This window comes from Dichomitus squalens, assembly GCF_000275845.1.
Source record: "Dichomitus squalens LYAD-421 SS1 unplaced genomic scaffold DICSQscaffold_36, whole genome shotgun sequence".
In the NCBI taxonomy this organism is placed as follows: domain Eukaryota; kingdom Fungi; phylum Basidiomycota; class Agaricomycetes; order Polyporales; family Polyporaceae; genus Dichomitus; species Dichomitus squalens.
Window position 1 is genome coordinate 181107 of NW_006766918.1, and position 15855 is coordinate 196961.

Here is a 15855-nt window from a genome sequence, read left to right on the forward strand (position 1 = left end):
GGTTAGGCACTGCTTACACCTCTCCCCTAAGAAGGAGGCCGTCTGTATTTATCGCGCGAACGAGGCTTTATGCGAGGGAGGGGAGGGAGTATAAATGGCGGGTCCTCTTCGCGCAGCCCCCATCAAGCGCCACAATGGGAACTTCGATCATCAAAAAGTGCGCGCTGATGCGCCAGCGTCGGTGGTCTTCCGTGTCGCGCGTCCCCCACCCTCCTCGCCCGCCGCGCCTGCACAATGCTCTCCGTCAGTTGGACAACGCTGTCTCCTCAATTGCGACCTCCTCAGAGAAGGAACTGTTCGCTTCTTCGAGCTCCTCAAAGTTTGCTCAAGTACAAACTCAGTCTGTGGCACTGTTCTAGCCATCAAAATCCGATGCGCCCATACTGATGTCCCAGGCGAACAGCCAATCACTTGCGGGATTGGGAGGTCTGATACCTCCCTGGCCCGATATCCCAGAGGTTTGCATACCTCGTTGTAGGCTACTCGGCGGGGATACCGCCGGACGTACTCCTGACCGCGGCAAGAGGCATAGCCCAGGGGCGCAATGGTCCCACAGGGCGGCAGGTTTATAACCCGTACCATTGCCTTCGATGGCCGGGGGTGGACGGGCGGCCGCAACGCACATGTCCTGAGTCCTCCTCCCCGCTAGATGCCTGCCTACCCTACCACGCCTACATGCGCTCCACCCCTCCATCCTCACCCGGTCGTCATCCAGCTCATCCCCCTAAACCGTCTGTCACTTTTATCTCCCCTTTACTCACACCCCTAGCTCGCTCGAGCCTCGTTCTCACATTTGTACCGCATAGACTTGAATTTCCCCACGTAGACAGCACTGTACTTTATGCCTACCATGAGGCGCGGCCTCGCAGGGCAATAAACATGATCTAGAAAGAAAGAAAGAATAACTAGATAGACAGTAGAGAAAATTTGGATCATACTCGATCTACATTGCGCAAGGAAAGGACTTTGTTGCAGGGGTCACTGAGAACTTAGCATAGGATACTTAGCGTCGCTTACCCGACTCCGCGATTACACGACTGCACACTCGCGTTGTGACTGCAAAAGCGAAAGCGCGACTGCATGCGTGGCTACGTAGCCAGTTGCGTGGGATTGTAAACTCTCAAGATCGTCGTGTCCCCCTAATAAATAGATACTTACGCACTTCAGTTGAACGCCGTCGCCACGTACAGATCCAACACGTGGTCGGGCCGCATCAATTGGACCGTGACACCGTGGCGTTCTCACAGCTGGCGGCGCCTACATGTACTTGACTTGTTATCTGCCCATCGCATCGCATGCGAGGAGCTATACCCACGGTGGCCCTTCAACAGACTTACGATCATATCTCTGACTTGGTACACCACTGAATACCTCGCATAGGGCAAGTTCATCGCTCTGCGTAGGTTGATCTCTCCTCTGACGAACCCTACAGAGATCCCCTCTGGCAGCGGGGCGTTGAAGCTGTGCTGACTGTTGTTGGTTTCAGAACTATTGTCATTGGAACTCTGGTCGGCCTAGCTGGTCATCTCTTGAGATCCTCGGTATACACCATACATACTCCACGATGCCACGCAGTATGCTTGCGAGCTACCGTCCGCATATGGGACAGTCTGTACAAAGTTCCCAATCATCGTCTCCTGTTCTTGTAGAGCATTCCGCCCCACCCGCACTTCCAACGACACCCCAATCCAGTGTGATCACCATCCTTCCCCCGGCGCAGCCAAACGCTGCTCTCGGTATCTACGGATCGGCTTCGTCTTCAGGTGCTGCTATTTTCGCTGACTCCCGGATCGGGCGGAATCGCACTCCTGTTGAAGTTGATTATGGTATGTCCTCATTATTTGCTATGACGAGGATCGGATTTGATCATGTCTCTTATAAGGTCGAGACGTGGTAGAACCTGATATAGAGAAGGCATCAGCCTATGGGCCTCCACCTGTGATAAGGGCTCCGGAACTACACAGCTTTCCCCCATCCCCCCCTCTTCAGCCGACCAATCCGATGACGTTGCCTCCCGGCTCTACTCGTACGTCCACTCATATCAACACCGAAACTAGAGACCAACAGATTTACATATGTTCACTGCTCCCAGCGGACCGCGGTTCTTCGCCTCCCCCGATATTACCGGCTTCTCGGACGAGTTCACCAAGCATTCATTCCTACTCCCCGAATGTAACAACGAGGGATCTTGCAGCTTCCTTTGATTCACCCCACCGTCGAGATTGTAATCGGTACAACTACTGCCCCGTGCCATATACTCACTATAGCCCGGAGGAGGTTACCTATCTCCGCGACGGGGAGCACTGGTACGAGGATGGCAATGTCGAGCTTCTCGCCGAGGGAGTCCAGTTCCGTGTGTATCAGCAACCCTTGGTCGAGCAATCCCTCATCCTCAGAGAATTGTGGGAGGAAGCAAGGGCGCGTGGGTACTCGGGTCCCAGGGTTATACATTTGTCAGAAACATCTCCCGAGGATGTCAGACATGTCCTCAAGTTCTTATATGGCGGTACTACTTGGTACGATATCGTTCCGCTCTACATGTTCATACCTTGAAAGGATCTAACCTTGGTTCCATCTGGACAGCGTCGAACCCTCCTTCGAAGAAGTCTCCGCGCATATCCGCTTCGGGCACCAGTACAAGACGGAGAAGCTACTCAAGCGCAGCTTGGACTACCTCAAGAAGTTGTATGTCACACGATTGGAAGCCTGGGTCCAGCTGCCTAGCATTGACCCTCCTTTGTTTCAGCCCATTCACGCGATCGGCGTGGTCAAGTTGGCACGCCTGTTAGGAGTGGACGGAGCAGAGCTACTTCCGATCGCGCTGATGCGATGCTGCACGCTCGGCGCAGAGATCGTCGAAGGCTATATACGCGAGGACGGCGCACAGGTGACGCTCTCGTCAGAGGACCTCGGGCGGTGCTTCGTAGGCAGGACGAGACTACTCGAAGCGAGCATCCTCGCCACGGACAAGCTTCGCACCCACATGGTGCAGGACGAATGCAAACGCCCCCAACGCTGCAAGGCCACGCTGCAGCGCTTTGTCAATGAGCTGCTCGACTCGAACAACGCTGACGGCCAGCTCGTGAGCGAGCTGCGCTGCCTCCGTTGGGACCTGTCGTCGATCGGTTGTAGACGAGCGTATCTCGGAGATGACGCTGGCCTAGCCGGAGAGGAGAGGGAGCTATGCCCGAAATGCTTCCCTCGGATGCTGGAGGAGCAACGCAAGATCTTCGCAAAGCTGCCCGAGTTGATGGGCGTGAAGGTCGAGGGATGGGGAGGGAAGCCCACTACCCCCTGATCGCGCACCGCCCTGGTGGGCCGCAGATTGCAGACGCTGTTGTTGTCATCGAGGCTATCGGCCCTATACGAGCGGTCCATGGACGTTACCGTGTTTTTTGTCGTTTGTGCGTTCAACGCGCTGCAGGTTTGATTTGACTTGAGTCGCTGTTCAATTTGTAGGAGTATCAACCTGCTTCAGGAGGGCACACATTTGTAGTGGTCGTATATTTCGTGGAGAGTCTGCGAGTTCAATGCTCTGATGAAACCGGTAGAAGGACGTAGACGTAGCTCATAGTACCAGTAACGGTTGTTACGGGTCAAGTCAACCGATGACCGGTCACTGTGTGAAATCGGTCATGGCTTAGGTCATGACCGCGGTCTTAACAATGCTGAAGTTCATACAGTGTCGCTTTGCACGGCGATGTCAAGCGCCCAGTAGCCAGATGATCTGATCCGAATCGACCTGCTACTGATTTGAACGGTTTGCTTTGCTTCTGTGTGCCAGCACGACCCACGACTCGTTTATCACCCGCGGTCAGTTCGTTGCCTCTGACTCTCCGTCCAGTAAGTGGCGTGCGGACATTGCTATATGAGCCCAGGAGACTCATCAACGTTCAGTCAGCAGAGCAGCATAAAGCAGAGAGACGGTGCATGCTTGACACTCGTAGAGTACTCGATTCTGGGTACAACGGCCGTCGCAGTTTGATGGGTATTCCTTGAGGTTTCTTTGACCACAATTCGCTGCTTTCTTGAGTGCGATATGTTATCAATCATCGTGAGTCTCTTTCATGCAGCTTGCACATTCACGGAAGGAATGACCTCGATACATTCTATCAGCAATCCTTCTCGCCGTTCCTGGCTAAGAACAGGCACTTCCCACATATACTCGAGCTAGCTCCTCTTCCAACTGCACCGAAGTTTGCTGTCCACACGGAGGAGCCTGATGCACAGATAAGGGCCAGCTCTCCACCCGAGCCAACACAGAACACTGCTGCTGATATGGCGCCGTCTTCGCCCTTTCCGAAATCCTCACTACCTTCATCACCGGATTCGCGGAGTATCAGTCTACCAGAAGCCGCATACGAGGGAGCCATAGCCTCCAGTTGCAAGCTGCCAGAACGAGATAAGGAGCTATGGTACGCCCGCGGTGACCTGGTGCTGATAGCTCAAGGTATTGAGTTCCGCGTCTTCCAAGGACCCATCGTCGATCAATCGAACATCTTCAGGGACATGATTGGCCTGCCACAGCCTGCCACTCCACATGGCATCCCTGTCGAGAGCGCCAGTACTTCTTACATCACCTTGCATCTTACGGACTCAGTAGAGGACCTGCGACACTTCCTCCGAGTCTTCGTCGGGAAGAGCGTGTGGTACGTCATGCAGCTCCCGATACTATGCATCCGCGCCCTTTGACATCGCCTCGCGGATCTGCAGCTTCGGCGGGCTGGATCCAACCTTCCACGAGATCTCCGCCCTGGTCCGCCTGGGGGACAAATACGAGTGCGAGGCGATCATCCAGCGCTGCGTAGCTTACCTGAAGCGCTTCTACCATGACGACTTCGATATGTGGCGAGATGACGAGCACGTATTCAGTCCACCCGTTTTCGAGAAGATCCATGCGATCGGCGTTGTCAACCTCGCACGACTCACACACACGGACGTCATCCTCCCCGGGGCACTAATGGCGTGCTGTCTCCTAGGCGCCGAGATAGTCGACGGGTTCATGCGCGAGGACGGCACACCTGAAATGCTCTCATCAGCAAAAGTGTAAAAGTCTTTTGCCGTATTGCCCGTTCAGGCAATACTCAGCGAGAGCGCGCAATATACGTCAGGTCATGCGCTGTCATGGGTGGTCTTGCAATGTCGTAAATATATTGCAAGACCTTGCAATATCCCACAAGACCAGGCAATATTGGCAATACCGGGCAATATTTCGCATTATCGCAGGTATTGCGAGGTATTGCCGGTATTGCGCGCTCTCGGAATACATTTCCGGTATTGCAAGACCGTGCCACAACTGGCGCTTCAGGCAATGTCCACAATCCTGTAGGATATTTTTACACTTTTGCTGATGCTCGCGCGAGGATCTAGGGCGGTGCTTCCTTGGGAGGGCGAGAATTCTAGAAGCGAACGCAAAAGCTACGCTCGGGATCCTTCATCAGGCTGTTTCCCCCGAATGCACGCGCCCAGACCGTTGTCATGTGTTTTTGCCGGAGCTGCTGGTCAGGCTGGAGGAGCACACCGACGCGATATGCAACCTGCGGTGGGACTTCACTTGGACGGGGTACATCGACATGGCGGATCGGGAGCGAGAGTTGTGTATGAGCTGCTACAGGATGCTGGGGAAGCATGGGAGACAGAAGGAGGAGCATAGGAAGATCTTCGAGAAGCTGCCGGAGATGATGGGTGTCAAGGTGGAGGGGTGGGGCGAGCGTCCGCCTACTGAACCGGAGCCTCAGACGGACGACGGAGCTACATGAACTGTTCGCGTCGTATGCTTCGGTGTGAACTATTGCGGGATAGAACGGGCGTATTAGCCTCCAATCTGTATCAATATCGTATCTTTACCTCTCGTAAAGCGCAACGAAGGGCGAGCAGAGACCCACAGATCCTCGAGAAAACTAGCCGCTATCCAATTGCGTTCGAAGTTCAGTAGAGTTGACCAGAGAGTTTACAATCCCACGCAACTAGCTACATAGCCACGCATGCATGCAGTCGCGCGTTCGCTGTTGCAGTTACAACGCGAGTGTGCTGTCGTGTAATCGCGGAGTCGGGTAAGCGATGCTAAGTATCCTACGCTAAGTTCTCAGTGGCCCCTACAACAAAGTCTTATCCTTGCGCAATGTAGATCGAGTATGATCCAAATTCTCTCTACTGTCTATCTAGTTATTGATGCGTGCAAAACGAGTCTACTCAGGCCTTTCCAGAATATATAGACTTGAGCCTTACCCTTCACCGAACTCCTGCCGAAGCAGTTACAACTTACAATAGACGCGCAGTTACACGACTGCGTGGCTGCATACACATAGAGCTTGGCGAGCTTCGCCATCAATTGACTGGGTGAATACGTGGTTACGCGGCCTGCTACGTAGCCAGTTGCGTGAAATCGTAAATGTTCTCACGATCTTCAATATGTTGCGAAGTGCACGAAACTCAAAAATGTCCGTGCTAATCTCGACGCTGAGCAAGGTGTCATCCTAGGATTGCGTTGATACACATGCTCCTGTTGAGAGCCGTATGATTCTCCCGATCAGTATCCACGGTTAAGGTCTCTAACCTCGCGCAGAGCACGAGCGCGCAAGAGCACCCTTGCCCAAGTCGGCTCCGAGCGGAGATCCCAATCCGGCTTGCAGCCAGCATGCACCTCGGGGAAGAGATTGAGAACGTAGGTTGCCAACGCCTCCACCTCAGATATCCCGAGATCCTCCACACACTCCCGGAATGCTGCAGATCCGATCACGAGTTCGTGTAATCCATGATAAGAGCCGTCTGGGGGTGGCGGGGGATAGTCGATGTACTCCTCACAAGGGTCAAGGAACGGGAGCTTCAAGCTGCGCAGATGCGGACAGTACCGGCGGAAGTAGTCGAGCGCGACCGGCGTCGGGGTGTCTTGGCCTCGTTCCCAGGACATGGCCGGCATGGCGAACGCTTCGAGCTCACGCCAAGCGAGCGCGATAGTCGCGAAGTCACGGTCGTCGACGATGGTTGGGAGGTTCGTCCCCAAGAGCTCGACGCGTGTCAGTTTGCTAAGCGCGAAGAGTGGGCAGAGGAAGTCGAACAGGGGAATGCCAGTACCTGGCTCGTGCCTTCCGACGTGGAGGGATAGGGAACGAAGCTGTTTCGGTGAGATAGCTTGGACGAAGGTATCCAGGCATGCCACGATGTCCGGCTCTACGGCAGGAGCATCTTCCCTTGCCATACAGATATTAGCGTGTTTGAGCATCGGAGCGCGTAACACTCTGAACAGCTCCGTCAAAGAAGTGCTGTCGCCGCAGACAAGAATTGAGACCAAGTTCGGCGTATAGATAGTTCGGCAAGGATCGGATGCCTCGTTCCAGGTAAAGTGAGACACATGCAGCTTCTCGAGACCCGGGATCGCAGCAAGGATGCGGAATGACGTCGACGGAATGCTAGTCATGAGCTTGACTCCACGGAGGTGCTCGAATGTAGCAATCTGTCGAATGAGTCTTGGCTTGAAAGACATGCAATAAGGCTCGATTCGTAGGTGCTTTAAGCCTGGTGCCAGGCGTCGTATTTCGCTGACGGTGCCCTCGAAGTCGGGGTTGCGAGGCAGGCGCAACGGGAGTGTCGTGTCAAGCGCACGAGAGTAACTGAGACGTAGCTTTCGAAGTCGCGGCGTGAGGAGCGAGTAGAAGGAAGTGTCCGTGTACGCGGTGGGCGAGTACCACAAGACTTGGAGTGAGGGAAAGACCGAGTGTCCGTGATTGTCATCCAGCACAGTACGGAGAAGCCGAGCGTGGTTGGGCGCCTCGAGATCATAGTCTGGGATTTGAAGCTTACGAACGAATCTTGCGTACCACAGGAATCGAGACCAGCGTCCAGGTACGTGCCACTGCTCTGCGTTCAGAACCTGTGTGGAGGAAACAGGGTTGTAAGCTACCAGTCCAGCGCGGGGCGTCGAACGAGGTCGCTTGCCTTCTCACAGAGATCTTTGGTTGGGATCCACGGAGTAGTCTGCTTGTCTTCCGGCACCAGAAGCCACCACAGGGCTGCTGGCGATGGCATCGTCTGCCACATCGCACGAAGCACGGGCTCGGAGAAGGCACGACAGACGAGGGCGCAATTCCTGAGGTCTGCACTCGTCAAAATCCCCTGGTTCTGAACACAATTGTTTTCGAATAGCACGCATAGGACGTCGTGGTCGCTGAGTGCACGATGAGGCGCGCTCCCGGAATTGGTGACTCTATGTGAGTTCTTCTTGAGCAAGCGAATGAGTTTGTTGGGAGATGACATATCTGGCGAGACAGTAGTGTGAGGTGCGGAAAGAGCCAGGAGAGGACATAGAGTGTTACGGCGCAGAGGATTGAGAAGCGAGGTGGTCTCCCATCTCTCGGCCTGTTTTATGGGCACGGTGGATTAGCCGTAGTCGGCCAAAGCGTTCGTGGAGACCCTCGCTTCGCTTTGCGCTTTAGCCTGTCATGCTTATGAGCGGTGAATCTGTGCCCCGTTGTGAAGCTGCAACCCTGAAGCGAGTGGACAGTAATCGAAAGTCGTGAACGACATCATTGAGCGGCTGAGCCTCGACGATCGGCCACACACATTGCACGCGCAAGCAGCGATAGGCGCCTGAACATATGTACCGCCCGGCAATACCCGTTCTCACCATTTCGTGCGGTACACCTAAGTAGGCACTGTCCCAACGACCACAACAATAGGCTCGATTAAATCAAGTAGCATAGAATACCTTGGCTAGTATACAATGTGTTCCGTACATCCGTACGAAACGATGAGTGTGTGGTGGTGAGTAATCGAGAGCAATACGTAGCGACACTAGTCCCCAGCTTAGATATACCCCCCCCCAAGCCAAACCCAGACAAAGAGTAGTAGTCGTGTCAACAAGCAGTCAGCATCAGCTCTGTTAGATGTACTCGCGCCGGACCCCCCACCACGATCTGCATCAGACTCAGACGTCCACGTGAAGCTTCTCGTGTTCGGGGTCCCCCTTGCCCGCCTTGGCCTTAGCCTTCTCCTGCAGCGCCCACGTGTCGTCCATGCTTGTCTTGATCTCCTCCTCGCGCATGAGCAGGCACGTCAGGAGCCCCGCGACCGACATGCTCAGCATGACCCACCAGATGAGCCGCGTCCCGTCCGCGAACGCGACGCGCACCTCGCCCTGCAGCGGCTGCTGCAGCCGGTGGATCTGCGGGATGATTGAGTACGCGAACTCCTGGCCGCGCGGGAGCGTGCGCGTGTACGCGCGCGGGAGGCGCGCGGAGAGGACGTTCTGGAGGATCGCGCCGCCGACGACGATGCCCCAGCTCTGCGCGAAGTTGCGCACGAAGATCCAGAAGGCGAGCGCGTACGCGCTGTTCGAGTACGGCAGGGGCGCGAGGATGGGGAATTGGGTCGAGATCCAGAGGATGCCGAGCCCGACGCCGAGTGGGATCTGGAAGCCGATGAACATCTTCGCGTCGCTCGTCGGGTCGAGCATGGTGAGCAGGCCGAAGCCGACGATGGTGAACACCCAGCCGACGTAGTTCTGTGGCCGGTATTTGTTGAAGATCTCGACGGAGATACCGGTGAAGATCGCGAACGCGGGGATGGTGAACGACAGGCCCAGCATGTCGATACCTGAGTGCAGCGCAGATGCATCTTTCGAGGCTTGAATGTATACGGGCAGATAGTAGACGACGGTGAGAGAGACGACCCCATGGAAGAAGGTGCCAAGGTAGCCGCTGAGGACTGTCCTGCTAGTGAAAAAGAACTCCGGTATCTGGAGGAGGGTTAGCTGGCATCCGCTGGCATACAGGGGATAACTTACTGTGGGGCCCTTAAGCCATAGTCTCTCCGCCACAAAGAATAACACAATCCCAATCGCTCCCACAATTAGCGGAACCAGCACCTGGGGAGATACCCACTGGAAACGCTGCCCGCCCCATGTGAGCGCAAGAAGCACCAGCACGGTGCTGACTATAATTATAGTATTACCACTGCGAGCGCAGAAGGACTGCGTGAGCTCTTCCGCAGCAAGCCGGGACAGTGGGAGAAGTGACACTCACGTCCAATCCATTGATGATAATTTAGACTTGAAGCTCGTAGTCGGTACGTGAGAGTGGAGGAAGAAACATATAAAGATTGTCGCAACAGCGCACAGAGGCAGGTTGAGGAAGAACAGCCAGCGCCACTTGCCCGAGCTGGCGAGGGCGCCGCCGATGGGAGGCCCAACGGCACTGTGGTGACAGTCGTGAGCTGCATAAGTTCGTAGGCTGCGCTGACGAGCGTGCGCACCAAGCTAGTGCCCAGACTCTGTGGACGATTGGGATATCAGCAACGAGTTTGTCTAGAGCTCGGGAGAAGGACGTACGCTGCTGCAATACCCTGAAACTTGCCTCGTTCTGGTAGAGGCACCATGTCCGCAAATATGATATCCGTGACAGACATACTGCCCCCGCTGCCTAGGCCCTGAATAGCTGTCCGACTCATCAGCGCACTGCTGCGTACAACTCAGGAAATGCAGCTGTTCGGGTATCATGATGGGTGTTCTAGGTTCCTAACCGGGCGGAAGGCGTGCCTTGAACGTCCCACGCATACACTGTCCAGTGCTTTGACGGCGGCCAAATGGACAGACAGCTTCTGCTGTGGCGCTCGCATAACTTTGTCGGTCCACGGAGTCAGAGGACGTCCGTGAGAGACTTTTCAGCGTCATATGTGCGCAGGCATGGGCAAATGACCGGTGGTTATGTCTGCGGAAGCCGTACGCAGCGAGCGCCGGGAATAATTATCGGGCGCGCGACTCGCAGTGACATGAACCAGACCCGCCGAACGGCGATACTGCCTCGTCTTAATCTTGACAGAAGCGCTCGCGCGCGACAGAGTGCGACAGATCAACACAAATCTAACAGGGTTGCACGGAGACAGCGGGGCTGGGAGCGATAAACAGCAGCCAGAGCACTGGACAGGCGACTAGTTTCAGCGGCGCAGTGACATGAGGGCGCGATGCAAGACAACCTTGAGGTCCGCATCGCGCTCGCCATGTACGCCTCAATGTAACAAAACGATCACCGGACTGCGCAGACTCAGCGGGCATGCCTTCACCAAGCGCAAGGACCGAGAACGCGTTAGGATATATCGGGCAGATCTCAGACCTCGTGGCGTCGATCGACGGGCAGAAGCGGGCGCGGCTGCACCCCGCAGTTTAAATATAGGACGCGTCAAACCCAAATTCACTTTCCTCGCCGCCGTTGGTGAACGTGGCGACGAGCGCGCGCTGATCCGAGCGGACAGCTGTATCGAAAGGACGCTCACCTCGGCCAATGATCAGCATCCGCATGCTGACCGCCACCCCGCACAGGACGGAGCCAACGCAGAAGACGAAGACGAACGCGAGCAGGACGCTCTTGCGCCCGAAGCCCTCGACGAGGCCCCCGACCAGGGGGAGCACCGCGGTGGACGCGATCGTGTAGGCGCCCCCGGCCCAGATGAAGTCCGCGCCGTGAAGCCTTTCGACGACCGTCGGGAGCGCGGTCGAGACGGCGGTCTACGTGCCACGAAACGGTAAGCATAGCTGAGAGCTTGACGCGTCGCGATGGAACGAAGGGGCGACGCACCAGGTCAATGGCGGACAGCATGTCCACGAGGAGCGTGGAGATGAAGACCATATAGAACGTGAGCCCGCGTTGCCCGGCAGGCACGGGCTGGATGTCGCCCTCGTGGTGTCCGAGGAGAGGCGGAAGGTCGGGGACCTCACCTCGAAGCCGGGTCGGGCTGGCCACGAGCGTCGAGTTGCCGTCATGGTCCATGTCCAGACGAGAGAACAGGGTGGTCGTCGAACTGCAGCGAATGGACAGTGGCGGCAACGTCGCCGCCGGGCGCGCAAGGGAGGAGGAGGAGGGGGCCGGTCAGCAAGGTAGGCGTCGCAGAGACGCCGGAAGAGGGGGAGGGGAGGGAGGAAGGGATGTCGGGGACGGAGCGGGGCTCGAGGAAGGGAAGGCAGGATCGAAACGGGGAGCTCACTCATTTATGACTTCCATTCTTGCGATCGTATTATTCGCCATGGCGCGACGCCGGCACGCTGCTGTCGAGGGAGTGACGGGGCTGGAACCGGTAAGCGACTGTAACCGTCGGCTGGTTCAACCGCGGCCAACGCCCGAGAACGTGGCAAGAATAGAGGATCGGAGGTCAGATAACGTGAAGGAGTGTCAGACGGATCCGGATCGTGGGCTGACAGCGGGACCAAGGGGGTCGACGCAAATGCTAGCGATCCAGAAAAAGACTATGGAATGAAGAATAAGTAGGATCCAGGATGGGAGAGAATGTCAACTTGGAGATAAAGGGGGGGAGGAGTTGGCGGGGGTGAAAGGCCAGGCATAATATATTCGTTAGATTCAGGTATTTCAACTGACCGCAACAGTGCAAATTCCGTGCCATTTGGCAATCGCAGAGGGCGCACGCTGTCATTACTAGTGAGATGGTGAGGGCAGCAACGAGACAGTGCGAAACGCCTAAGTAGGCGGCGATGCGACACCGCTTTCGCTAACAGCATCTCCGTCAACGCCCGTCGCTCATCGCGGCAGCCTTTATTAGCGCCCGTACCGGGAGTAGCGGAATGCACGTTGACCACTATCAGGGCACAGTTGTGATAGCGGCTCGCAAGCTTACATTATGACTTACGTGCGTCGTGAGCGACACAGAGGAGCGACGGGATGGCCGCAGAGGCTACATGCGCGTAACATCCGTGCAACGTCCCATCGTCCCAGCCAGCAGATTCGCTAGGCGCGCATAGAGGTCAAAAGCAGCTCAATAGATGGGTCCCATTTGCAATAGCGAGGATTCATCACAGGCGCATGTAGTAGCGGAGGGCGGAAGCAGACTGTGTGGGTATCGGTGCTTCAATCCCGAACGAGAGTACAGTAACAAGTCCGCGGACTGCCCATGAGAAGTCTGCACGCTCACCCATCAAGATCAATCTGAACTGAGCGATCGACGCGCAATATGTCGGTCGAAGACGCCATGCAGTCATTTCGGTGCATATAGACGCAGCGGGACCCGCGGACTTGAGACGGCCGACACTTGTCTCGACCAATATGTGGCGGACAAGAATAGCTAGGGGCCGACAACGATACTCAACCAACGGGGTACAGAACGACGTCTTGAGGGTTTGGGTTCAGCGCGCGTCGTGTTTGCTTTAGTCACCGCCCCACGAAGTCGCCAACAAGGTTACCCGGGAGACGGAAAAAAATCGTTTGGATAGCACCAACGTGCCCTTCCCTCAATACTCCTCCATGTGACATCCGAGTCATTACCGGGCATTATACAATCGGAACGGCTCCCGTGGATGATGACATTTTTCCTTTGGGTGCGCGGACAGGATAGTCCGCAGCCTTGCTGTGTATGGCGAGCGAGCATGATTCCTGGTCTAGACGTTCTGATATGAGATGAGAGCGTTCTCGACCAACCCATGCACGAGTGGGTGCCACTGGTTCCTATTCTATACGGGTCAGCTGGTTCGCAGCGAGACTCGCATTCCCGCAGTATCCTCGACAGCGCAGCTGTGGCTGCTCCGCTGCGCTGAACGGTCTACGGCCTATGATAGCCGTGAAACGGAAGCGGAAAGCCACCTCACAAATTGCGTTCAATAATCGCAGCTACGATGAATGCGATGAACGAGGTACGATAGGCAGCTTTTTCGCGCAATTGGGGCCGTCTCCACGTACCAGCACCGCAGCTCTGGCTTGGATAGATTGTATGGTCACACCCAAGCTCTTCGCCGGGCCATGGGCTTGAGAGGAACCCACGTCATTGCTGCGGCTCACGATTACTGAGAAAGAGCGTTCACGGGGACAACGTACCTTGGACGTCGACGTCATTTGACTCAATGTTGCGCAGCCCAAACCTCGTCTCATCGTGTCTCCATTCTCACTCAGGCGGCTAGGAGTGGCTCGTGAGATATGACCTCGATAGAGAGGGAGATTGATCCGGAGAAGGAGTTGATTCGTAGCGGCGTACCTGGAAGAATACCACAAACAGAATCAGCAAGATATCTTTTCTCCAAATCTGCGGCGATAGAAGCCCCAGGCCCAAGGTGATTGGATGAACAACGTTTATATCATTGTGGACTTGAGCATCGAACCGGAGGTTGTGAACACCCGAGTGTCTATGGACGTGAGACGCGGCGTCTCTTCCATATTTGAGAGGGGAGGTCGTCCTTGAGGACAGGCTGCGCTTCGCGGCGCTCCGCACGCCCTCCCGGAAGAAAGGGTAGGGACCTAGGTACATTGAACCTGCGCACGATATGCGCCCGCCATCGGGACCCAGAGAGCCTGATTGAGACATGGACGGTGTATATAGTCAGACAGTCGACTGCGCAATCTTGAATTGTTTGCTCGCCTTACTATATGCGCCATGACGTGCGTGAGTTGCGCAGCTAGCCTTCGTTCAGTGATGTCGGCGCACCTTCAGATACGTCCAAGCTTGCTCTGGTCCTGCTCGGGCGTCGATGAAACCTTGTTAAACTAGACACAACTATTGTTATTGTAGGAGGCGGAGTGAATGACCCGGTCAGCTGTGCTCCCGTACTTTCAATGTGAAGCAATCGGCCGCGGTCGAAGGATGATTCAAAAAAACTGCACAGGTGAGCTAGAGCCGTGTCACGGATGGCGGCGGCTGCAACTCCTCCCAGAGGTCTATCTAGCGTAGAGTGCCGACATCGTGGTCGGTGCAAAGGATGCTGCACGATCTGAGCGCCCATTCAAGCTACCGCGCGTCTAATGCCACGCGGCAGTCAGGGGCCATAGACGCTGTGGTGTTCGGGTTCTGCGGTCGCCACCGTTGTCGGCGCCGGCGTCGTCTGCTTCTCGGATTTTGCACCACCTGCATGACCATTGTGCTGGACAACTACCCCTACGAACGCACAGTTCTGAGGAATGCAAAGAAATGAAGGAACCAGCGGTCGAGGGACGCGGTACATCGTCCGGAGGTAAGTCTCATACCCCCCTTGCCACGGAACGACTAAACACCTCGCGTCACCACCTGTCGTATGCGGCCTACACCACAGTTCGGATGTATTGGAGGACATGCGCATCAATGTTTTTGTTGAGGGGTCGGACAAGGTGATCTGGTATAAGGCGAGTACCAAGCGTTTCCCGGCAGCGCCTGGGTCAGCCAGAAGGATGGCGTAGCTAAACTCACATGTGTGAAGGAAAGGTTCCTGACAGATGATGAAATCCTCGAACACATTGTGGTATGTGTAATCTTTGCAAGACACGTCGTTATGTCTCAATGGGCACTGTGCATTGTCCAGGACAATGCTACGTCGACGATCGCTTGGACAGTCCACCGTCCGAAGCGCGGCTGGTACATTCGTCTCCGGACGCCCTCCTTTCCCCCCGGAGCGTCCATACCCCTCCTCCCCCTTCCACAAACCTCTCCTTATTTTACGGAAGCCGCACTGTCTTTCGCGTGTCGGACGAACCTCCCATCTCCCCGCCCGCCCATACTCACGCAACACTCCACCGACTCTGACGTGACACTCACGGACGGCACCGCTCCTCGTGAACGCGAACGGGAACCACACTCATACCCACCTACACCCCCAACAGGCCCCGTCGTCGTAGTCAACCCCCCGTCGCCCAAGTCGGTCCATGCCAAGCTCGACTCCGTCTCGCTCTCGCCCCCACGGATAGCGCGCCGGATCTCACAACCGACCGTACAGTCCGCCGTGACGCACTTTGTTGTGACTCCCCGCCCAATCGCGCCCCCAGCCGAGCAAGGGCAGGCCTCCATCTTCTCTCGGCTCTTTGCCGTCATCAAGAGCAACGCCCCCGCGCACGACTACTCCTTCACGCTCGCACCTACTCCCAATCGCCCTCGCAGACGACACTATCGTCTCCGTCTTCT

The 15855-nt window shown here is 56.1% G+C and overlaps 5 protein-coding genes across 5 annotated transcripts; 3 read left to right on the forward strand and 2 right to left on the reverse strand.

Moving 5' to 3' along the window:
• Positions 1-2289: 2289 nt before the first annotated feature.
• Positions 2290-2953, forward strand: DICSQDRAFT_38061 (uncharacterized protein; the record flags this gene model as incomplete). The annotated part of the gene is made up of 2 exons (XM_007368493.1): positions 2290-2516; positions 2584-2953. Coding segments are annotated over 2 exons (597 nt in total), but the record flags the coding sequence as incomplete, so codon positions are not given.
• Positions 2954-4278: 1325 nt separating this feature from the next.
• DICSQDRAFT_172736 (uncharacterized protein) lies at positions 4279-5050 on the forward strand (the record flags this gene model as incomplete). The annotated part of the gene is made up of 2 exons (XM_007368494.1): positions 4279-4649; positions 4714-5050. The coding sequence occupies 2 exons, from the start codon at positions 4279-4281 to the stop codon at positions 5048-5050; spliced, it is 708 nt and encodes a 235-aa protein (XP_007368556.1).
• Positions 5051-6489: 1439 nt separating this feature from the next.
• On the reverse strand, positions 6490-8253 carry DICSQDRAFT_182383 (uncharacterized protein; the record flags this gene model as incomplete). Its single annotated transcript, XM_007368495.1, has 2 exons — positions 6490-7870; positions 7924-8253. 2 exons carry the CDS (start codon positions 8251-8253, stop codon positions 6530-6532), a joined length of 1671 nt encoding a protein of 556 aa, XP_007368557.1. The 3' UTR covers positions 6490-6529.
• A 421-nt stretch (positions 8254-8674) lies between these two features.
• On the reverse strand, positions 8675-12251 carry DICSQDRAFT_139169 (iron permease). Its single transcript, XM_007368496.1, has 7 exons — positions 11568-12251; positions 11266-11497; positions 10325-10430; positions 10249-10266; positions 10020-10190; positions 9782-9950; positions 8675-9733 (listed from the first exon to the last, which is right to left on the reverse strand). Exons 1-7 carry the CDS (start codon positions 11757-11759, stop codon positions 8924-8926), a joined length of 1698 nt encoding a protein of 565 aa, XP_007368558.1. The 5' UTR covers positions 11760-12251; the 3' UTR covers positions 8675-8923.
• Positions 12252-15011: 2760 nt separating this feature from the next.
• On the forward strand, positions 15012-15820 carry DICSQDRAFT_17542 (uncharacterized protein; the record flags this gene model as incomplete). The annotated part of the gene is made up of 3 exons (XM_007368497.1): positions 15012-15087; positions 15138-15199; positions 15260-15820. Coding segments are annotated over 3 exons (699 nt in total), but the record flags the coding sequence as incomplete, so codon positions are not given.
• Positions 15821-15855: the final 35 nt, after the last annotated feature.